Consider the following 23,555-nt stretch of genomic DNA (forward strand, 5'->3'; position numbering starts at 1 on the left):
GGCTCTTTTACTTCTTGTTTGCCTCCTCTCCGAAGGGACTGCTTGCTGTTAATGCTATTCTGCGCACAAGCTGAGAAGCATTATTCTATGTCCTCTTCCCTCAGCTGATGCTTCATCAATACTCAGGGCTGATTCCTCAAGCAAGTCTCTCCACAGATCATGCCAGAAAGGCACACTTCCATGCAGGACACATGTCAGCTGGACTGTTTGTCACCTTGTCTTTAAACTTAATTAGCTTCAGTTTCACTAACAGGAACCATCCTTAGTTAGAATCCAGAAGTGCTTCGAATCCTCAGAACAAAGATCTTATTCACGTACAGAGCTGATGAAAAACCTGTGTATCCCATGGCCCACGAACAGAAAATCAGAGGAATCTAACAAATCCATTGAGCCACTTCATAACACAGTTTGGGGAAGCAAAGCGAGCCAACAGGAAAAACTACTTTTAAATGCAGGAATAAAGCTGCCAACAAGAAATGTGTCTAATATGGGAACTGTGCCTGCTAGTTGCGCCAAAATAAATGGCAGAAATTGAGAAAACAACATTTATGAAGTAGCACTATAAGGTGGACAAAAACAATTTGGTATTCTGTTAGATACAGTCACTATTCAGGACAGTCTTCTCCTAGAAAATATTTACTCATCAGCTTCTCCATTATCCTTTACCTTAGGAGAAAAGGATAGCAGAAATTATTTCCTCTCACTCCTGTCTGAGGGTTACAGGTTCTTTATATATCCCCCCCCTTTTTTTTAACAGTGCCCAGCAAAAGTGCCTCCTGAAACAGCACTCTGCAAGTGCGGTATCCAGAATGGCTAAGTATTTTTGATTGCAGTTTTAATCAGGAGCTGAAAGAATAATTGTGTGAGAAACTGAAAAGAGGGAGATGTTTTATACACACAGAGGGCAAGCTGGGTAACACGTTAAGCATCGCTTTTCCCCATCTGCAAGGACAGGCCCAATCCGGTCATTTTCACACAGTCACAGTCAGATTTGCGTTACACCCCTTTTCTTGCAACATGTTTTTTACCTGATGCAGTTCACCGAGTTACATTTTGCCTGGCACACTCCCTAAACTGCTGTGAAAGACATCACTGTTTTTAATCACTGGTTGACTCTCAAAACTGCGATGCGCTGAATGCAGCTGATTGCATCTTAGGAAAGATCAAATCCTCCTCCTCCAGCAGCAGCCCCGATTTTATTGGTGACAGAAAGTCAGTCCAGACGCCCCCCCCCCCCCCCCCCCGCTTTGCAGGGCAATGAATTGACAATTCACAGGGAAATGTAAAAGGCAGAGAGGAGCCAACCCCCAGGTGCAGCCCGCCACACATGCCCCAATAAATAATCTTGTATAGCACCAACACAGCAGCTCCTTGTGCAGTGACGTACAGGGCAACTCATAAACATTGGTAAAGAATACAAATAACCTGCCCGATGAAACTGTCCTTTGCAGTTGCCAAGCGCACTCCCCCTTCCTTCCATTCTCGCCCCCGCGACCGGTAACTTCCTCGGGAGGTGGAGCGGGGGCACCGGGAGGTTTCTGGCCGACCGGGGGGAGGGGGTGAGGCTCGTGTGTTTCGGGCAGCCGGGCGGCTGCCTCTGCTCCCGCTACGGGCTGCCAGCCGGGCTCCCTCCGGAGATCGCCCGACACATGACGCAGCCGAGGGAAACGCGAAATATATTAAACTTGACGCGAAATGGCACGACGGGGGCGAGAGGAAGAAAGAGACCAAAAAAAAAAAAAAATCTTACAAGGTCACTTAGTTTAATCGTCTCTTCGCTTCTCCCTCCCGCACTGAAATAGCCCGCACGCCGAGCGAGGGAAGGGGAGAGAGACGCCCCGCCGTCCCCCCGCAGCCGCCCTGAGGACTGGGCGCCCGCCGGCGAGTTGCTGCGCGGGGGCTCCCTGACCCCGGTTACACCCGCCGGGGCCGGCCGGGCCGCCGGGCCGGGGCCGCCGCTGCCGCCCTCCCCGACCCTCGCGCCCGACCGTTACCTCCCGCCGCCCCGCCCCGCCCCGCGCGGGCCCCGCAGGGCGGCGGGGGCAGGGGGGGCTGTGCCGCCATCCCGCCGCCGCTGAGGGGGCAAACTCTCGGCGGCAGCGCAGTGCCGCGGGCTGGGCTGCCGGCTCGCCTCCCCCCAGCGCGGGAGAGGTCTGGGGGAAGATCTCCCGCAGGCAGACGCGGCGGTCACCGGCGCGACAGCAGCGTGCCGCGGGTTTCCCTCCGCGGCGGCCGCTACATTTGACTTGGACGGATAACGTTAACTGGGGGGAGCGGCGGCGGGGGTGCGGCGGGCGAGAAGGCGGCGGCGGGGAGGAGGGAGCGCGGAATACATCCAGCGTGGAAACTAGCTGCAGGATGAGCCGCCTGGAGCAGGATGGTGAAGGGATCCGCTCCCGAACCCCCGGCTCACCCGATCACCCTACGTATACGTTTTAACACCTCGCACACAGACACGCATTCCCGGCGGCGGCGCGAGCGAGGCACGGACACCCCCCGCCGTCTCCCCGCCGGGGAGGCACGGCTGGAGCCCGCACGTTTCCCGGGAGGTTGTTGCAGCGCACACGCTGCTGCTGCGGCTGCACTCGCACTTTCGGGGGCACGTTTGCGGCCGGCGAGCGGGGAGGTGACGGGGAGTTGAAGGGGTGGCTGCAGGGGCTGGCGAGCGACTGGCGGCGGCGGGGAGGGAGCGGGGGGGAACGCGGAGGGCGAAGGAGAGCGGGAAGAGGCTGACGGGGGAAGGGCAGGAAGGGTTAACAGCCGTGCGGCGCTTTAGCGCTGGATAGCGCTACCCGAGCGGGAGGCTGGGGGCGCCCGGGGAGGAGAGGGCGGCGGAGGGGGGGAGCCGGTAGAGGGGCGAGGGAGGGAGCGGGTCAGGAGCGGGGCGGCGGGGAGGCCGAGCGGCGGGGGAGGGGCGGGGGTGGGCAGCGGGGCCGGGGATGCCCCGGGCCGCGGCGGTGCCCCCCCGGGTCCCCCCCTCCCTCCCCGCGCGCGGGGCAGGGGTGGGGAGGAGGCGGTACCTTGTACGAGGATCCCGCAGAGGCTGTAGAAGCGCAGGAGCGCGCCGGGCTTCAGCCGCATCCTGGGGGCTCCCCTCGGGCTGGGTGGGCGCCAGGCACGCAGATCCGCAGCCTCCCGCCGCTCCGCTCTCCGGGCGCTTCCTTCCCCCCGCAGGAGCCGCCGCCGCCGCCGCCTCCGCCGCAGTGTCTCCCTCGCTGTATCCAGTGGGGTGAGGAGGAGGAGGAGGAGGAGGAGGACCAGGGTCGCGGGGGTGGATTGGGGAGGGAGGAGGAGGACGAGGAGGGGGGAGCGGCTCTTTCCGCTGGCTCCGGCGCTGCTGGGCAGGTTCAGGTTCCCCCCGCGGAGCGGTGCCGGGTGCCCCCGCTGGCTCCCCTTGCCCCTGCCGGCGTGTCCGTCCGTCCGTCCGTCCGCTCGCTTGCCTCTCCTGTCCCGTCCCGTCCCGTCCCGTCTCGCTGGCGAGCTGGGGGGGGGGGGGGGGGCTGTGCTGGCGCCGCGGCACGCGGGGAGGCTGCTCCGCTCCCAGCCGCTTCCCGGCTCGAGACACAAGGGCACTCTCCGCTTGCGAAGCGTCCCTGGCCTCGCCCCGCCCCCACCGCCCGCCCCGCCTCTTTCTGCCGGGAGCCACGCCCCTCTCCCCGCCCCCGGCGCCACACCCCGGCCCTCCCTGTGCCGTGGGCACGCCCCTGCCACCGCCTTGGCCACGCCTCCACCGGCACGGCCCGCCCCTTGGCCCCGGCCCGCCCCCTCAGGTGGGTGTGTGACTGGCATCCGCGGCTCTCCAATAGAAAGTCTCCGGGTTCGGCCGGACTGCCAATGAGGCGGTGACAGAGGAGGCGCGAGACGCCAGGTTACAAAACAAACGGGCGTTTCTCAAAGTCTTCAGCCGCGAGCGAGGTGCCAGACCCTACCTCCTGCGCCGCTGAGTGGCAGCGGCTCGGGCCAATCGCGGGGAGACCCGGCTCCGCGGCCGCTCTCCAGCCAATGGGCGATGAGCGACGGGGGGGCGGGGGCGGGCGCCGAGGCGCTGTCCAGACCCGGTTCTGAAGTGGCGGCCGGCGGCGCACGCGGCGAGGCGCGGGGCTGGCCGGCAGCGGCAGCGGCAGCGGGCGCCTGAGGAGCGGCGGCGCCGCCCCGGGGCAGAGCGCGCCAGGCGGCGGGGCGGGGGCGGCGCTCCCGGCTGCCACACCGGCGGCGCGGGGCGGCGGGGAGCCCAGCCGCCGGGAGGCCGCTCGCGCCCCGCCCGGGAGAGGCGCGGCCGGTGTCACCTCGCCGCGCGCCCCGGCCCTCAGCGCCCCGGGCGCCGGCTGCGGCGCGACCGTAAACGCTCGGTAGCGCTGCGCGGGCGGGGCGGGAGAGGCCCGCCGGCGGCGTGGCGCTAGGAGGCCTCCTTGCGCGGCGGGGCGCCCCGCGGACAGCCGCCACCCGCGGCCGGATCGGCGGCGGGGCGGGAGGGAGGGGAGCGCGGGCGGGCGGGACAGGCGTTAGCCGCCGCCTGGCTGCCCCCGTCCTGCCGCGGCTCGGGAAGGAGCGGGGCCCGGAGCCCGGAGGCAGGCGGGGCCGGGCGGTGGGGGCGAGGCGCAGCGACGGCGGGGCCGTGGGACTGGGACTCGAGTGCGAATCCAGCGTCCCCGGCGGCTGCCGCGGAGGCGCGAGTAACTCGCAGAGGACGGAGCGGGGGCGCTCGGGCCGCGCCGCCCCGGCCGGCGCCCCGCCCGCCCCGCTCAGACTGCGGGCCGGCAGCGGCCAGCTCCTCCGCATGGCCGGCGGGGAAGAACGGCGGGAAGTACCCGCGAGCTGCGGCCAGGGCCGGGCGCTGTGGAAAGGACCCAGACGGTTAGCTTCCGGTCCTTAGAAGCGAGGCGTAAAGCGCCTTCTCCTCCCTCTGCTCTCCCTCCTGTCTCCCTGAAAGCAGCGGATGAAAGAAAGACTGGCCGCGTCGCCTGTATCCTCAGAATTAAACCCGTATAGGTACCTTCACCACAGTAGCGATAAGAGCAGCTCCTCTTGTGAGGTACCCAGACAACGGCAATACGGAACTTTCTGGACTTTTCACAGTGTTGCCTGGAGGAATGACTTGGAGGAAGTTTTTTATTTGAAGGCTTTCTTTGGGAGCCTTTGCAGCATTCAGCTAGTAGTCCTAAATTGCTTACGGTCTTAAAGGTAACACACCGAATGCAAGAAGTCCAAGATGGCAGGCTACTTCTTCACGTTTGCGTCTCTGGTGTTTAGCACAGTATCACTCATCCTTTGCCAAAACCTCTTGGTGAAATCAGAATACCTTATATTTAAGTTGCTGGACGTGTCTGTAAACGTCTATGGAGGGAATTGTGTTGCCTTATCTCAGAGAAAGCAGGATTCCCCTGCACCCAAACGCTTATAATGATCAGGTGTTTCTCCACTTCTGGTTCCATTCTTTTTCTATTGAGATTTTCTCTGCAACACAATGCAGTATGCTTTCCACAGTACCTCTCTGAATTTCCACCTTGGTGTCCCATTCTTAAACACCAAAGAGCTTTACTGAGATAAACAAGTGAAGAAATAGTCTTACATACCTATAGGAGAGGGAAGCTCTTTAAAAGCTCTCTGAAGGGTGCGTGGTCTCAGATCATTAAGGAAGTGCCATCAGTTGTCAACTTTACCTTAAAGAACTTGCACTAGAGTGCAATCTGGGAAGTTCTGCAGTCATATTTTCCACTTTGTTCGTTAGCAAGTGATGATTATGCCTAGCAACAGTTGAGACTGCATCAGAATTTGCAGAGATCCCCCCATCTCCAAAAGATGTCCAAGCACAGTACAGAAATAAATTACAGAATTACATTTTAAAGTTCTATCGTTTGTATGATTTTGCATCAGATGAACATCACTTACGTCTCCATGCCTTTAGTAGTTACTTGAACACTGTCAAAGATGTTGCACTGGAATGTCCCCTAGGACAGGGAAGCATTTGAAGTCTGTGTCTGGTGGATGAGTAGATGCTTGCTTTACTTGGTTTTTATTGCTGCTGAAAAAATACACAATAGGCAAAGGTTTTACCACTGTTCTTAGGGTTCAGTACATGGAAAGCAGTAATGAACAAGGAATGATTCTCAAAATATTTTAGAAGTCTTGCAAAAAGGAACAAGTCATCATTTTTAAGGCAGCACTAAAAATGTCAACAAATGCTCAAAACTTGCATTTTTTTTGGTTGGGGGAGGAAATTAAGAAAGCAATTCTGACAAAATAAGTAATTTAAACCCTTCACTAAAGCAGGACTGTAATCCAACCTGAAGTGCTTTTGCATTAATTATGATAACTGACAGCTCTGTACTTCTGTCAAAACATACTTTTGATTGTAGTCTTGTTCCAGGAAGCATTATAGGAAAGATACCAGATACAAGATACGAGCGATTAGAAACTGTGAAAAGAGGTCCCCTGGCAGGTGTAGGAATGAAGTGCCTCTCTGTACATCATGGGGGTTCCACGTCTTCGCCACATTAGTACATTTGGAAAAGCTGATCTGCATGTTTAGAAACACCAGCTGACATTTTCCTCCCAGAACCCAGTAACATGGACATTACATCACATCCCACGTCAGAAGCATAACCAGAAATGCTGGTTCTCACCAGTCTCTTCTGGCTCAAGTGGTTCTGAAATGAGGGACCAACATGTTGATAGGAAGCTGGTTCATGGCGGGGGAGGGGAGTAGCATTACTCCTCTTCATTGCACAGCAGAAATCTTTACTAAACATAGAAAATTAAACCCAGGGTTCAAACCCCACCAACAAACCACTGCAGTGGAGAGGAATATCAAGAGGTCTTTATGCTGCGTATGCTGAAGCAAGTTTTCTGCTCGGTTTTCAAAAAGTGAAAATTCAAAAAATCCCAATCAGAAGCCCCTGGTTTATTTGACCTACTACATGTCTGAAAAATTTATGATTAAAATCATGAGAACTGCCGGATATGATGTCATACTTATTCTGATTAATACAGCTATGTTAATTTGACAGCTTATGTAAATGTAGTATCACGCCTTACGACATTCAGTGGCAGCTCACATCTAAACCTAACGTAAATGGGACAGAACTTTGTAATTGGTCTGTGGAGCTGGAGCTCACACACAGAATGGCCAGAAGTCTCATTACTTCCAGAGCAAAAGGGCAACAGGGACTCTTCAGGAAATACACTTCAGAACAGAGTAAAAAGTAATACCCTAAAATATCAACAGGAGATCAACGCTGAAAGCCAGATGCAGAAGGAAAACATTTTACCAGAACCAGAAGAAATTTCTTCTGTGTTATCCTCATACCCATCAAGGTGATACTTACAAATACTCCTAATGCTAAACAAAGCAAAAGAATTTAATCTCCAAGCAGGATTCAGAGAGAGTCAGCAAGTTTTTCCTCTCACTGAATTGGTAAATAGCAAGTTGTCCAGCTTCCCCTACACTTTCAGCATAGATGTTGCGTTCTCCTACCTCACAATTTTTTTCTTGCTTGTGTTCACTCAAAAGCTAACAGAGAAACCCTTCCTCTAGCAGAGCAGCCAGCTTTCTTAGTTGTTTCCTCTTAATTATTTCCTCTTCATCCTTTTCTAAACGGCATAGATTTCACAGGTGTCCGTGAATAGTTGATGAAACTGCATGCAGCCCTGATAGACAGCTCAGATCACTTACTGCTTCTGGTAATTTGTGTGTCCTGGTCCTGGTCCCGGCCCACTACATGCTCTGTTAATTTGTTTGCACACTTTTTTTCTCCTGATCAACAAGACTTTGGGCTTCTTTCTAGAAAGCTAAACTCCCCAAAGGAGCCATCTGTGCTGTATTGGGTCAGTCTACATCTAGAGTTTGCCTTGGAAGACAAGCAAAATCTGAACGGATAATGATTATTTTAATGATGCCTCTTGGTAGCATCAGTGGTCAGTGATTAGGGAGAGGAACCGATACCCGAGGAAGGCTTATTTAGTTGAGAAAACGTTGTGGTTCTGTTGAATTCAGCAAACAGGGGAAGATGTAGAGAGAATTTAAGAAGACAGAAACTTCCAGTATTACAAGCTGTGAAACATAGCTCTAGAAACATTTGTTCTGTGTTATGTTCTATAATATATGTTTTTAAGTAAATTTTGTATAATCTAGAAGGTAGTGAAGAAGTAGTCAAAATATGATTGCAGAGTTCCAACAACAACAAAAAAGCCCCACAGGAAAGAAGGTATGGAGAAGGCAAGCTGGTAGTGACAGAAGTTAGAGACAAATTCTATCCCGACTTGCAATACTGCTAAACATTCACGATCACATTTAAAATAGTAATTTGGAAAGTGACACTTATTTACATGGCTCAATACAAAAGTGTTGTGACAAAACGCCCATGCAGCTGCCACCTAGCCTTGAAGAAATATCTGGTTGGGTAACAGCCATCCCTTGCAGTAGCAAGTCCTTAATTCTTCTGTTTGCCCCCTCCTACCTGAAAGTGGCAGCATGGCTTCTCTGGGGTGTAGGATCCTCTCCAGAAGGTAACACGTATCATCACAGAAAGTGCATTTCCCTGCCCAGGGCACCGTTATGGGCCTGTGTGGAAATCAGAGGATCAGATGTACCTTGACTGAAGTCTGTGTATTTGCGTTTTACATTACCCCTTTACCATACGCTAGCAGCTGGAACAGAAGAGTTGGGGTTTTGTTTGTTTTGGATGAGAAATTTTCTGTGGTGGAGGTGAGTTGCTGTTGTTTTAAATGATGTGGGTTTGGTTGAAGCTGATTCCTAAAAAAAAAAATTGGATAACATTTACTTACCAGATGCCAGCAAAAATGCATTGGTTTGAACAAATACTGTAACTACTAATTTAGTTAAATCTATCCAACTGTGAAAATATATTGGCGTGAATAAAAATATATAGACATGAAACGCATTGCATTTTTTTTGTTTGAAAAAAAATTGGCTTCAGTAAAGAGCAATTGAAGTTTGAAAATATGCTCCCGAGAAGAAATGTGTTCATTTCCATAAAACATATTGGTGTGTAAATATACAGTATGTATCAGTTCCAGAGCAATATTATGAATTCAGTGAAATTTTGTTCCATGTTAGTTAGTAAGATGAACCAAGTAAAAGGAATTGCATGCTGCTATTACTACATATAAAATATGTGTGGGATGAAGTCCCATTTATAAAGCAATTATAAATGTGAGCTATTTCGCTGGCTTTTGGAGGAGAAAAAAGTCTATAAAACAACACTGTCAATGCAATGCCAATGCAAAGTGAACCGAGGTCAAACCAAACTGATGTCATTCTTATTGAAAAGTACCTAATGTACGCTTTGAGTTGGTGAAAATAATTGCAGAGAATTACCAATGGTGAGTGGCAGCAGAATATCTTATTCATAACCTGACGTCTCATCCATATAATTTGTGGAATGAAGATACAGAAAAAGTGGTGCTGGTAACATGATTCTCCATACATTCTAGTTAGGTCCTCCTCCTCCTAAGTGTTTGATAATTAGCAAAACTCTGTGCTTTCCTATGTCTTCTAGCTGTCAACTAAGAAGCAACTACTTTAAGAAATTTTAAAGTTACTTACCCCAAACCACAAAATTATAGAGCTATATAACTTTAACACCTCTTATACCTTTATTTACTTATGATTTAAGTACATATAATGTACATTACAGTTTGCCATAAAAACATATTACTGCATGGAATTAATTAGAGACTAATTGTGTTTTAAATATGCTTGGATGAACATGTTTACATATAATTTAGAATACATCCTAGCTAACATCTTTGAAATATATATTTATCCAATTATTTATTGTTTTGTTATTTCTGATGCTTCGTAATTTTTAATTGCTTTGTGTTTTATTACTTATGCACAGATTATGTGATGTGTTGAAAAAAACCTCTCTTGCACCCAGCTGAGGTGACAAAGAAATATTCAAAAACTCAGTAAGAAGGAAGTTGTTCATTCTGCAGAACATGATGTCATCCATTTTACTTTCTGAAGAGAATCTTCAATTACTGACACCAGTACATTTACAATTATTTTCTCACACGTTCTGGTAATTTGAAAGGAGGCTCTAAACATTACATTCAGTATTTGGTTTTTTTCAGACTAAGGTTTTCACATTAGTGCATCCTTAATTGAAAATGTTTCTGAATGCAAGACAAATTATTTTAGCTGATCCAGAGTAGGACTCAAAGAATTGAACAAATACATTGTTTTGTCCATACTAAAGACTCCTAAGATATTTGCTCTAGCACATCCATGCTTTAAAAAAAGTTTTTAAGACTTGATAGGGCCTTTCTCTCAAGAGTATTTCTTTTGCTGTCTCTATGAAAATCAGCCCAAGGCATAAGCCCCAGGGAAATAAAAAAATGCATATGACTGACTTAATAGATCACAGCCTTTAAAATTTCTACTCATTCTATCTCTACTCAACATTCTCCTAAGAGTTAGATGATCTAGCAGTGAAATACAGCCATCTAGCCAGACTGAATTACTATTTCTCTGTCTAGCAATGAGAATGAGATTGCAATTTTGTCAGATGGCATAATCTTAGAGACCACAATTAGGAGCAGAAAGAGTAGACTCTGCTTAGCTTGTGTCTAAACATTTCTGATGCCATGATTGTCCTTACTGAAGACCTACTTGATTCTGTCATGGCATGCACACCAAAGTTCTCTTTAACAAGAAACCAGGGAATATGAGAAATTGTGTACTCCAGTTTTTGCCTTGACATTCAGTCAGGATGCTGAGGGCATTAGAAAGTCTTAATGGTCCTGACCAGCCTCACCTGGTGTCTCCACCCACACCCATGGGCCCCAAAGCTCTATTTAAGCTGAGCTGTGTTAGAAGAGTATAGGTCTCTAAGCTCAGTCCTACTCCTATGTGTTCATAGGGTACTTAGATCCTGATTTCAATCAATGGCTTGATCTTTGCCTGCCTAGTAATTACTGGTCTGATTGTAACCTTGACCTGCAGATTGACTTTACAGTGTGAGCTCTGACCTGCTTCTTTACCATGATATTGCCTTGTGATCTGGACTCTTGGTTGGTCTTTGCTGTAACCTCTGGGTTTGTCTTCGCTTGAGTACTATGGGACTGGGCTGTGGCTGGTGAGGCCTCTGTCCTGATGGGCTGGGCATCCCTGTGTTCCTGGCTCACCTTTTCTTAGGGAGCAGTCCTGCGCTTGCTGTTCCGTAACAGATGTGGTCTGAGAGAACACAGTACCCAAGAAATGGGAAGTAGATCCAGGTCCTTGGTTTCAGAGATTTGTATTGTCTTTTGATCTGCTGACACTAAGCAGAATCAAAAGGATGTCACCTGGCCCAAAATAAAAGGAGGAAAAATATATTCAGACAAATATTTTTGGGAGACTAGCTCTAGAAAAAGCACAGGTGTGATGGAAGGTCAGGATAAAAATAGGACTAGATATTGAATGGATGAAAAAGGCTGGGATAACACTGAGGTTGAGATCTGGGGGAAGATAAATTGTTGGTAAGGAAAAGCAAAGCAATGGAAACATATTGTTGAGACACCAGGAGGAAAGGAGCGTGTGATCATCCAGGCAAGGAGTTTAGGACCAGCAGAAGATGATTTGGGAAATAAGTGTAAGATAAATCTGAAAACAGAGTAGAGCTTCCAAGAGGAACTGAGAATCCCTGAGCACAGAAATTGGACCAAGGAGCCACAAGATGGGGAGCATAAGGCAAGACTAGAAAAGAGGTAAAAAAGGGAAACTGTGTGGTGATGAAGAACCAGAAAAGAAAGTCTGTAAATAAAAAATGACGAGAGCAGAAAAAAAAGACATAAAGCATGGAAAAGAAAATCGAGAGTTAAGTAATACAACTGGCGCAACATGAGCTGTGAAGCCAGAGGAATGGAAAGGGAAATAATAAAAGTAGTTACTGGTGGATGAGACTGGACTAGGAGAGTAACAAAACTTCAGGTTTCAAGACAAAAGGAAGAAATTTCTATACCCAAATTGCTTTACAGGGCCTGAAACTCAATGTATCTCACTTTCATAATGCATCCGCTTTTAGTAAATATCTGAGATTCATGATAAAGTATATATGAGGTTACTCTCTCCTCTAGGGAATAGTAATTTACTATACTACTCCCTAACTAATGAGCTCAAATGAAAAGGTGTAAGGTGGATTTAAAGACTCTAAGCTTTCTGGTGATCTGTATGGATATCAATGTGATAACATTTTTTTCCTCTCATTCACTTTCATAAATTTGAGGGAAATACATACAGTACATGCATGTAAGAATCTTACAGTTAGGAGATGTTCATAATGAAAGAAATGAACTTGTTTTTTATACAATCTTTATATTGCTTTTGTATTTTTATATGGTGAACTATAACTACGTGATAGCCTTCCTTCTGTTTTCTTCTGCGCCTTGTCCATCTGTTGTCCTGTTCCACCCCTCCTCCATATAAAACAGAGCCTTGGTCTCATTCAGCCCAAGGAGTGGCTCTAGGGATGATTCATGGCTTTGGGGAGAAGGAAGACATTGATAGATAGAATCTCTAATTTATTAGCTGAAAAAAATTGGAAAATGTGTAATCAATATGGCAAAGGACTGAAAGAAGAGGAAAAGACAGAGTAATTGAATGATGCCTTTGAGAACTGGATTATGTTTCACTATGCCACCGAGTTCCTCTGTGATGTTAGGTAAGTCACTTAAACCAAATGTTTTTACAGTGGTAATAAATTGAAATTAATGCTCATCTTCTCAGTTTCCAACTTCATACCAAAGAGTCTGTAGAAATGTGAAGTACTGCAGACATCCTAAAGCCAGTGTGAACTGGACTAGGAACATGCAGAGCTGTGTAATGAAAATTGGCCACTTGAAATTAGTGGTTACCTTTGACATTAATCTTAATTAAATACTTCATTATAATGTATCTGCAGAATGAGGACAAATTAAGGTTGCATAGGCAATTCTGAATCCTGGCATTTCTTAAGTCTTTGATTTTTCAATTTTAGTGATGTTAATATGGCTTTGTATATCTATTTAGTAATTTATTAGAATTCAGTTATTTGCTTTTCTTTCTTCTTGTATTGGCTTATTAGCTTTGATTTAGTTACTCTTTTGAAATATTTGCCTACATCTTTAAATCTGTTATATCTCAGAAGTGTAATAATCACAGATGAAGTCAGTGAAAGTTTCAGGATTTTTTTTCCCCTGAAGAGTGTGAATCTCTTGTGTTAAGCTAATAAATCACAGACATTATGATTACTAAGATAAATGATGACTTACATTGCTACTTGTTACTGGCCCAAAATATGGAACTGACCTCACCCGTCTTTGGAAGAAAAATAGTGGAAGTATGTTTGGAAAGAAACAAGGGTAAAGGAATTATGCAAAATACAGTGACTTGTCAGTCTCTGTTGAATTGTACTTCTTGTTTCAGAGTAGGCGAGAGGTGTTTGTTACTGTAATTGCTACATTATTTTGCAAGTAAAACTTCTAATTGTTTTTGAGCAGAACATTTGTGATCATATTGAAATGTACGTGAATCACAGAAATCTATTAAATACAATCATTTATAAGTTTGCTAAATTTATTTTTATGAAGTCTACCAGAGGTAAAATTCTAGTTCTAGACCTGCAGTATAACAAGCCCTGTTAATATGTTGTTTAACGAAGAAGCAAAGAAGTGAACATGGCATATTTTTTAATGCTCCTCTTCTACATAATGATGCAGTAAAGTGTTTCATTATATCACTTGCCATTATGATATAGGACAATCAAGTCAGACAGTTTACTGCTAGGTGGAAAATAGAATTAAGAATAAAAGAAAATATATGTTGCAGTATCTGCAGCCATTAGGAGTTGCCTTATTTGTTTTCTCATAGAAAAATTATAATGCAGGAGATTTAATGGGTTAGTATCCGTAATTCAAGTTTCTAGTGCAGTGAGATACAAGAGTTATAAAGGAAAATATTTGTGACAGAGGAGTACAAGAAACTATAAAAAGGTTTTCAAGGTGCTTGTACTTGTTAAAGCAAATCTAAGTTCTCTGATAATCATAAAAGTGGTTTGTGGCAAGTGCATTTGGTTGCCATTAATACTTCAGTTGTTAGATGATGGTACTAACAGCATTTTAAAGTAGTGATATAAAAAGCAAGATTTTTGCTTCTTATGGGTCTAAGTTATTTCCTGAGATTTTTATTAATATCAGGATTGTGTTGTAGCCTATTGTCAGTAATTTTTTAAGTGACGGACGATAAGAGTAAAATGGGTTAGACTCAAAATCAGCCCTTGCTAGAGGCTGTGTATGGAAATAGCGTTAAGTAGGGACACATACAAAATGTCATTTTTAAAATTGTTTTTCTGGGTTTCAGTTGTCTGAAATGTTTCACATAGAACAGAGATTCTTCTTCTTTTCCTGAATTAATTGGGTTATGCTATGACTCATTTTTTAAGATCAGAATGATTTTTATAGTACCAAACTATGGAAAATTGCTAAATACAACTGTACTGCATGTGTACCCTTAGTTTTTCCTGTGACAGTATAAAGACTGAAGTTAACAAATGAAATCTGAGCAGCAGGCTATCCACTGGAGGATGGTTTCCTGCCTACAGCAGAACTCAATTTGATTTGCTTCTGTATTTATAGCTTTTGCATTTTACAGAGGGCAAAACAGGTTAATTAAATAATTACAATATTTCACTTTAACAGTATACAATAACTATTTATTATATAAAAGGTAAGTTGAAGAAAAAAATAAACATTATTTATGTTCAGTTCATGTATTCTGTTCAGGCACCTGCTACATCAGGAATATGGAAGGTAAGAATGGATACTTTTCCCATATTCATACTTCAAAGTATGTCTTGATATATGAAAATGCTTCAGCATATCAAAATTAATTATCATTACAACATTCTGAAATATGTGCCTATCTTTCTTAAAAAAAAAAATCTTGATTTTTATTTCAGATATTTAAAGAAGATTAAACTTATGGAGTAGGGATTCTCTTTGTTCTTTATAATTATTTCACATATGACATTTCCAAAAGTGATGACGGATTGTAAATGGGCACCAAGTTTACTAAATGATTCAACAGAATCTGGGAAGATGCGATTCATTCCTTTTGTGCCTCCTATATACAAGCATACTCTGTTAACAGTGTGTGTATATGAGACAATTTGAAGTTTGCAGTAGTTGGAGTATGTGGTGTTATTGTATCTTCATTTATATAAAAGATTATGTACTTTTCTTATGTCTTGTTCAGGTGTAGTCAAGTGTATGCCAGTACTGCTGAAGAAATTTTATAGCTTCTCGATTGTTCAAGTACTTGGTTTCAGTCCCTGACCTCGAAGTAGCTTTCTAATGTTGTGGAATCAACTTCAAGGGTGATCTTCCCTTAGGAATGAGCCTAATCTGCAATTGTGATGTGATTTGTGCACGGATGTTTGCGGAAGGGAAGCGGATGGGGTATTACTCATGGAAAGTATTGGTACAAACGCAGAATTTAGACGGATGTCATTACCAAAAATTCTTATGCAACTAGTTGGGAAGCCGAGGTGATCATGCAGCTGACTATTGCTGAGCATATATGATAGTTTCAATGTACGATAGTTATAGTAGTTGGCAATTTGAACAATGGACCTTTTCTCCATGCCCAGCAAGAGGTCAATGCATATAGCCATTGTCTTTAATTTCCTTTATAGCTGACCAACATAATACAGTAGTAGATCAAGACCAAAATCTCAGTTATTTCAAGATGACCCTGAAGCCGTTGCAGGTGAAGGCACTAGAACAATCTGGAACAACTGCTAAGCAACTATCTTTTCCTGTAGCTGCTAGGTCCAGTTTTCTTTCCAAGCTTAAGCATGTTCATGAATTTTCTGGCCTTCGCTGCAGCATATTTACTAAAGTATAACTCTTGATCTCCAGTTTTTATGGAGGTTATCACATCCAGCAGTTTTACATAATTTAATATAAGTACACCATTCATGAATCTTTTACACTGAGAACAGTACAAAAATTAGAAAAGCAAAGGAGTTTGCAGGGTTTTTAACTTGACCTTGTGAGAGCTATGCTCTCTAATATGTTTTGGCCTGGTTTTCTCCAGTGATTTTAGGCAAAGGTTTGCTGTGTGTGGTTTTGCAGTTCATACTGTTTCTAAGGAATCTCTTTAGCTTCTCTGACCTATGGCTGTTGGACTCCACCACTCCTTTGAGAGGCTAGACAGTTTAATTTGTTAAAAATATGTGAGATCTTCACGATGATCATTTTGACAGTATTCTGATAAGGGACCCAGTCAATACATTGCAAGTTCCAGTCAGTGTTAGATCTTTGACTAATACTGTGCAACAATTGATTTACATTTAGCTAACACATTTATCTGTACTACATAAACTAACATATAAAGTCAGCTTAGTTGAAATTCTGGTTGTTATCATTAGTCATTCACTGTTGGTTACAGTCATGAGTAAGGCTGAAGATTTACAATTTTTATTATGTCATATGATACAGAAATCAAGTGTCTGACACTTTGAATTGTGCCAATATAAGTGTTTTGTTTGTCATCATAGACCATAAGTTGCACTTCCAAATATGACCATGAAATAGCTTTTTCTCAGTCTTTGTTTTCATTTTGTAGTGTTTTCATAGTCTCAGTCTGGCTATATGGATTGGTAGTATGTTGTAGCAAAGTTGCAGACGTGTATTCTGTGCTTAGACACTCACCACAGGGATGTTACCATTTTAAAACTAATTCTATAGGATGAATTACCTGATTATACTCCCTGGAGTCCATGGTAGTCCATACTAGTTTATGGATGATGAAAAAATGAGAAGTAAAAAAACCTTATTTTATTCCCTGAATTTCTTGAAATTCAAATGTATTAATGTTTTGTGTTTAACAGTTTTTGACATGTCATACTAGAGTGAGATAATCCTTCCGCAGGTTTTGTAGAAACAGAAAATATTGGCTTGGTTGGGTAACCCTCAGAACATTAATGTTGTTTTTCCAACCTTTTAGTCATTCTAACATTTGATTACCAAGCTGATGGTATTAACTGCCTATTCATACTTTTGAGAGAAGTTGGGGAGGATGTTGCCATATTCCTTTTCATTAAGACATCTGTCACTGAAAGTACTTCTGTACTGTAAGGGAAACAAATAGCTGCATAAATGAACTATCTACATAAATATTAAGAAAGTGCAGGATGTTTGAGTTTCAGAACATAACATTTAAGTTAAAAATCTACATGGATCTGCAATGTAAAAACTATTTTCATAGAATGGTGCTGGGCTGTATTTTAACAAAGCATACAGATAATGAGGTATATAAACTTAGCCATGTTCATGAATTAAGAGCCTTTCTACCAAAACAATTGAGACCATTCCTGTGCTTAAAACTATGCAGGCATTTAGCTACTTTTCTAAATTCTAACTGTATGGAAACTTTAAGGTGTGCTTACATTGGTGTGTTTTATTTTTGATCCTGTGTGCTGTTACAGTGAATCATCCACACTTACTGTGCTTTGCGTAGCATCATGGAGTGATCTTGGAAGTGTACAAGCTGGATTTCTTCTGTATGAAACTAAATCATAATGCAAGCTTGAGAATATAGTTTACGTACTTCATCAGCTCATGGGCATTTAATACACAAAACCAGACTACAGTTAGTCTAAGGACGCCCTCTCCACCCATATGTTTATAAGATTTTCAGAATGAACAGTTTTGTTGTGCGGAGTCTTTCTTACTGTGTCTTGTTACTCGGTAGCATATATGTATCCTTACCTAGAAGGATTTCTTCAAATGAATTGGATTGTATCAGTTTCACTATTGAAAGCATAATGGGGTTTTGGTGCTTTTTAGAAATACAGGAGGGAAAAAAAAACCACATTAGATTTGCAAAGATTTTTGTGGACCTAGAATGAAATTTTCCTCCTTCATTGACAACTGAATTTTTCCTTCAGAAGGTTACTTGTACTAAATGAAATTGCTTTCAAAAACTGTGTTTTCTATAGTTTTGAATTTTTTCTCAGACTATGGGACTTTGTAAATGAATTAAATCCCCCCTTATTTTCAACACAGGAAAATCAAGAACTATCAAATCCTGGATTTTCCAAGTAGCAGTTCAAACTCATTTCAGTCTCAGTAGGAAAACAAGCATTTTGCTACTTCTCCCAGTGAAAGTAGACTAAGCTTTTCCTGTTTTCTCACTGTGCTGCTTGTGTTATCACTGCCTGGAAAGACCTCTCCTGTTGCCACAACCAAGTTGCGACTAAGTGCTACTTGGGACCCTGTTTGGAGAAAACTATCACTTTACCAGAAGCAGAGCATCTTGGAAAGTTGATTAAAATTTTGCAAACTGGCAACGAGTATTAAGACTAGTATTCAGGAACACAAGGAACAACATAAAATAATTGTAATAAATATAATTTAGAGCAAACAAATAATAGATGTATGGACATATCAGCTTAATAGGGGAAGAATTGAAAGGTAACGGGTAAGTATTAAATGTTTGTAAGAAAAACACATGTTTCTTGATTCTGTCTTCCTCCTTAGTATCTTCCTGAAGAGCATGGTATGACCCTGGTTGAGTGTTGTGGGATGGAAGTTTTGATATTGTGGCACCGAGCAGTTTAAACAAAACACTTTTTCTTTAGTTTACCTTTGAATGAAGAAGCCCTCTTTCAGTTACGGTGGGAATTTTGTGTTCCTTTGGTTTGAAATCTAATTTATTTCCTGAAAGCAGTATCAGACTGGATCTGTAGCTCAGGTGGTGATTCTCTCTCCTCCTCACTTTGTGTCTCTTGTCTCTCTCATTGCTGCAGAAATTGTGGCAATCCTCACAGCAGAGTTTAAGACTGCCACTCCACTGACCTAGGAATTTGGCAAGAACTCGTTAGGGTACATATTCTCTTCCTGCTTCCAAAGTCAGTCCCCTTTCTCATGTACTCAAGCTTCCCCACCCACTTAGCTTGTAGTGGACTGGCTAACAAGCCTATAAGTTATTTGTGCTGTTGTCATTTGCAATTCATGAAGAAACCTCTGTGCTAATCCCAACAATGAAAGATAAATTTATATTTATGAGAAGCAAAATTATTAGAAGATAAGAGGGATATGGATAATGAGACAGTTCCAGTTATAGCTTGGTTTTATTCAAAATACAGTCCTTACCTGCCTAAAACTTCATTCACAAAACTAGACGGACTCAGAAGTAGTCAAGCTTCTATAAGAATATGTACAATATAGCCTTTTTTCCCCACATCCAGTCCGTCTTTTTCTATCAAATCCAAACAAGCTTAATTAAATTAACAATATAACAAAATATACTTGGATTGTAATTTTTAGAATAATTTTTATAAGTCAAGACAGGTAATGCTTTTTCCTTTTACTGCAGAAAGTACAGATTTTTCTTGAAGAAAATCTAGCCTTTAAATGTACATATAGCTATCTGCTTCTTTCTACTTTTCAAACTTCCAAAACCATGAATTTTGAAATAAAAATTCTCATACAGTAGTATGAAGTAAATTCATTGTCTTGAAATATATTGACCTGAGTCTACTATGTAATTTCTACTGATATCAGTTAAGATTGATAAACTTTCCTTACATTAAAGTAACAACATTACACTTGAGATATTTTAATTTGTAAAGTCAGTATCAAATAATATTGTTTCCTATTCACTAAATATTCATTAATAAGTAGTCCACAACTGAGCAATTGAGTTGTCCTGTACTTCAGTGGTGCTACTCCCAGTTTATATAAGTTTATGCACAAGAAGAATCAGCCTAAGTACATGATATTTTTTTGTGAGGCAAATAATTGGTATGGAAAATGTATTTCTGTTTTTAATTGTTTAGCATTTGCATTCTTAGGTGCATAAAGCATCTATTACTGTTCATTATTTCAACACTGGACTATGCAATTCAGTCTTTTGACTCTTGTATTGACGGACTAGATATTTCTCTACATTGTTTTAAGAACTTCCCTTTCTAAGTGATATCTGTGTGACCTTTTGTTATGGAAGAGTGTTGTTAAAGCATGTCCTGAATATGTCAGTTATTATACAACTGACATTTAGTATCTGTCCCACTTGAAAAAGGCTTAGTAATATATAGTCATCGATGCGCAGATGCATCGTCTACCTTCCACATGACTTCATTGAAGTTCATGCTTAAACAATCAGAAATTTCTCTGAAATTGCTGAGCTGCTCTTCTTTTGGTATGAATTTGTCCATGGTCAAGCTGTCATTTGCATTTACCAACTTCCCTCCCATCTGGTGATAGTTTTGAGTATTTAATTACTTTTTCCTATGGTATTGCTCTTTTATATTTCTTGAATTTCTCTACTTTCCATTTGAGGAGCTCAGCATGTGGATAGAATGTCTTGTGTTCAAATTCTGATACTGCAAATGCTGCATAGGCAGACCTCTGGTAGTCTAAAAATTCCATGTCAGGAAACTAATCTTTATAGTGTTCAATGGTAAAAGTTGCTGTTGATTTTGGTATAGATACTATTTTCCAAAAATTAGAATAATAAACTGTGGCAAATTACTCATTTCTGAAACAGGTATGCAGTGTTTCCAGCTTCAGGAGTCCTACGAGTATGAAGTGGGCTCCTCAAATAGTAGAGGTTGACTGAAAATCAGAGCCAGTGTCATACTGCGGCACATGTCAGAAAGAGGAGTATTAAAAGTAAACCCATCTGTTTTGCTACTATGCTAGCTGATACTTGAAATCCAAGGAAGTTTTCAGGAATGCACCGTAGCAACCTAAAATGTAAACAAGCAGAAAAGGAACAGTTTATACTTCCTGATGTTTTAGACTGACCAAAAAGGATGTGAAATGACAACCTAGAGATGTGTATGTTTCATGCTTTGGGGACAAAAATGTTTTTGCTGATCTGAAATTAGTGGGAATTGTTCTAGTCTGGCAGTAGTGATGGACACAGCAGGAAGAAGAGTCATTAGCAGTCGTAGAACTAATCACTATTAGGAATGACTCATAAAACTTCAAGTTATAATTGCTTAGATACAGCCTTATGAAGAAAAAAAAGAGAGCAGGTAGAATGGTACTTAAAAATTTCAATTAACATACCAGACTTCTGCATGAAGGTTATGTAGTCAAGAATACTGTTGTGTAGCAGCGTGAATGGCTTGGGATCTCTAGGGAAATCTTAAGGAAGATCAGAAAATTCATGGAAATTCAATATTCCCATGCCATTTAGGTCCCTCAGGATAACTAGCTCAAAGAATTTCAGTGTTTCTCTTCTTGCTTTTTAGGTTTTTTTCCTAAGACCTCTTACCTATTTGAATGGAAAATACTTTTTGTTCTCTGCATCCCAGTGGTTTCCTTCACAAGTTCTTAGTTCTAATGAAAGGGACAAGGGCTATACAAAATATCCCAATACAGTTTTGCTATAATAATGCTGCAGAGGAATTTCTTCTGTGTGATGCATCCTTTTATGCAGTCCATAATTCAGTATGTTTTTTCACTCCCATTGAACAGTATTCTGAAAAGTTTAAAACTTTATACACTGCTTCCTGAGAACTTCTGCTTGTTCAGTGTTGTGGAACATATCACTGTAGAGAGTGTATAATAGCTTGTCCTGTCTTTCTTTTTTGGCCCTGGGCTTGTTGTCTTACGCTTCTTTACACTGAATTGTGTAAGTCATTACTGCTAGTTTTTCCAGCACTTTCTGAACTGTATTGTCTTTTTTTCATGTTGATTGACCCTTCTTCATTCTGTGTTTTGTTATCAACATGTTTTAGCGATGTACCTCTCATTCTTATATCAACTGAACAAAATAGGCTGTAATGCTCTTGTGGCACTCCTTTAGTGACCTCTTTCCAACTCCAACTGTTTTCCCGATATATATTAATTTAGCTGCTGTATATCATTAACTATATGATCTCTTGAAGCTAACAAAATCAAAAAGCGTGTTTTATATTGGGGAAAAATGTACTTAAATGGAAACTTTGCTGAAATCTTTTCCTTTTTCTTTTCATATCCCTGTGTACTACAGCCAGTGCCTCTCATCCACAGATAAGCTTCTTTTTCAATATAGCTGCTTTTTTGTATTTTGTGCTTATTGATCTTACAATTAAACTTAATATAATAACAGTAAAATTAGCATCATAACAGTTCTCTTCCTAATGATTCAAAGCCTTGGAGAAATGCCGAGGATGCTTTACTGATGTCTTTGTGAAAGTCTATTGTCCTGGTGTCCTTTTCATATCTCCTCAGCATGATGCAAGAATTCCTGTATAGTACAGCTTTCAAAGGTACTAAATGAGCAAAAGATGTAGCATATGTTCAAATGTAAATGTTTTAATGGTCCCATTAACTCCTGTGGCCTTTACATGAATTGTTCCACTGAGGTGGAGTTGTGCCCCTTCGCTGTTCCATGTGAGTGGATGTTCTGGTCCATGCGGGATAATATGATGGATTAGGAGGTATGCAAGTTTATTCTTTAGCTGGAATTTGCTGAAATATCTGCTTTATTATTCAGCCCCTGAATAACAGAAAACAAAATACGAGAGAATAATATTTGCTGTTCAGTGTACAGAAACAATAGGTTTGTATTTTTGGTCTATTTGTATTGAATCTTGCTATCTATTCACAGAAAAGGAAAACGCTACAGGTGCGTGCTGGCTGTGGACTGTTTTAAATATTGATGTGTTAAGCTCTTTACAGCCAGCAACCCAGTATGTAGACTGTCTTAGTTTGAATGGAGGCTCTAGCTAGCTGCTGTGTGCCATCAGTGTTTGGACTGCTTGTACAGAGAATCTGACATAAATATTTACAGTGCCTCTCAGTCAACCCACACTTCTCGTTTAGAAAAATAAATTACTGTAACAGTAAGACCATACTCTTAGCTCCTTCAAACAAAGATCTGTGAAGTGGTAGTAGATAGAAAAATTAGATGAAATAATAATTTCTGATTTAGTTAATTATTTTCCTACTTCCCCAACTAGTAATATGAAATAGCCAAGAGAAATGGCAAAAAAAAGTTTGCATTTAAAACAATATCAAATCACAAAAATAAGATTACCTCATCATTCAATCACTTTGCTTAGATTTGGGGATATAAATTGAAATGGGAAGATTAGATGCTTCAACTTTTTGCAGATTAAATTTTGTGCAAGTGTTACAGCTGCTGTTTAATTTCATACTACTTAGTACTTTCATATGGGCTGTCTCAAACAGTATTTTTCATTCTGTAGGAAAAAAAAAGGCAGAGAAAGCTGATGAAAAGTGGGTGTATAGGTTTACCCAATATAAGCAATTTGAATTTATTTTGTTTTCTGCAGAAGTAAAGACGATTTTTAGTGCTGAGTTCCAAATTAGAGCAATTTATGACCAATCTTTCTCATTTTCATTACATAACAGGAGATCACTTATAATGGGAAAGCAAGTAATTCCAGTGTCCAGATGTCCAGAGAGCAACAAAACAAAGCCAGTCTAGGATTTGTTTGGGTTTTTCAAGACTGCAGAGTCTATGCAAGATTACATCTGAAGACCATCTTCTTTAAAAAGAAGTCACCAGACTTCTTTTTGAGAAGCAGTGGCCATACAGTATTCAAAATGCG

At 42.6% G+C, this 23,555-nt stretch overlaps 1 protein-coding gene across 3 annotated transcripts in view; it reads right to left on the reverse strand.

The window, feature by feature from the left end:
* The window catches only part of CADM2 (cell adhesion molecule 2), a 702,605-nt gene extending 699,120 nt beyond the window's left edge, over positions 1–3,485 (reverse strand). For all 3 annotated transcript variants that reach the window (XR_012777775.1, XM_075516406.1, XM_075516421.1), the window contains exon 1: positions 3,021–3,485. Coding sequence is in view for 1 of the 3 variants with exons in the window: in XM_075516406.1 (XP_075372521.1) it covers positions 3,021–3,081 (61 nt within the window). In the remaining 2 variants the exon portion in view is untranslated. The remainder of the gene's footprint in view (positions 1–3,020) is intronic.
* Between the last annotated feature and the right edge of the window lie 20,070 nt (positions 3,486–23,555).

This window comes from Mycteria americana, chromosome 1 (genome assembly GCF_035582795.1).
Source record: "Mycteria americana isolate JAX WOST 10 ecotype Jacksonville Zoo and Gardens chromosome 1, USCA_MyAme_1.0, whole genome shotgun sequence".
Lineage (NCBI taxonomy): Eukaryota > Metazoa > Chordata > Aves > Ciconiiformes > Ciconiidae > Mycteria > Mycteria americana.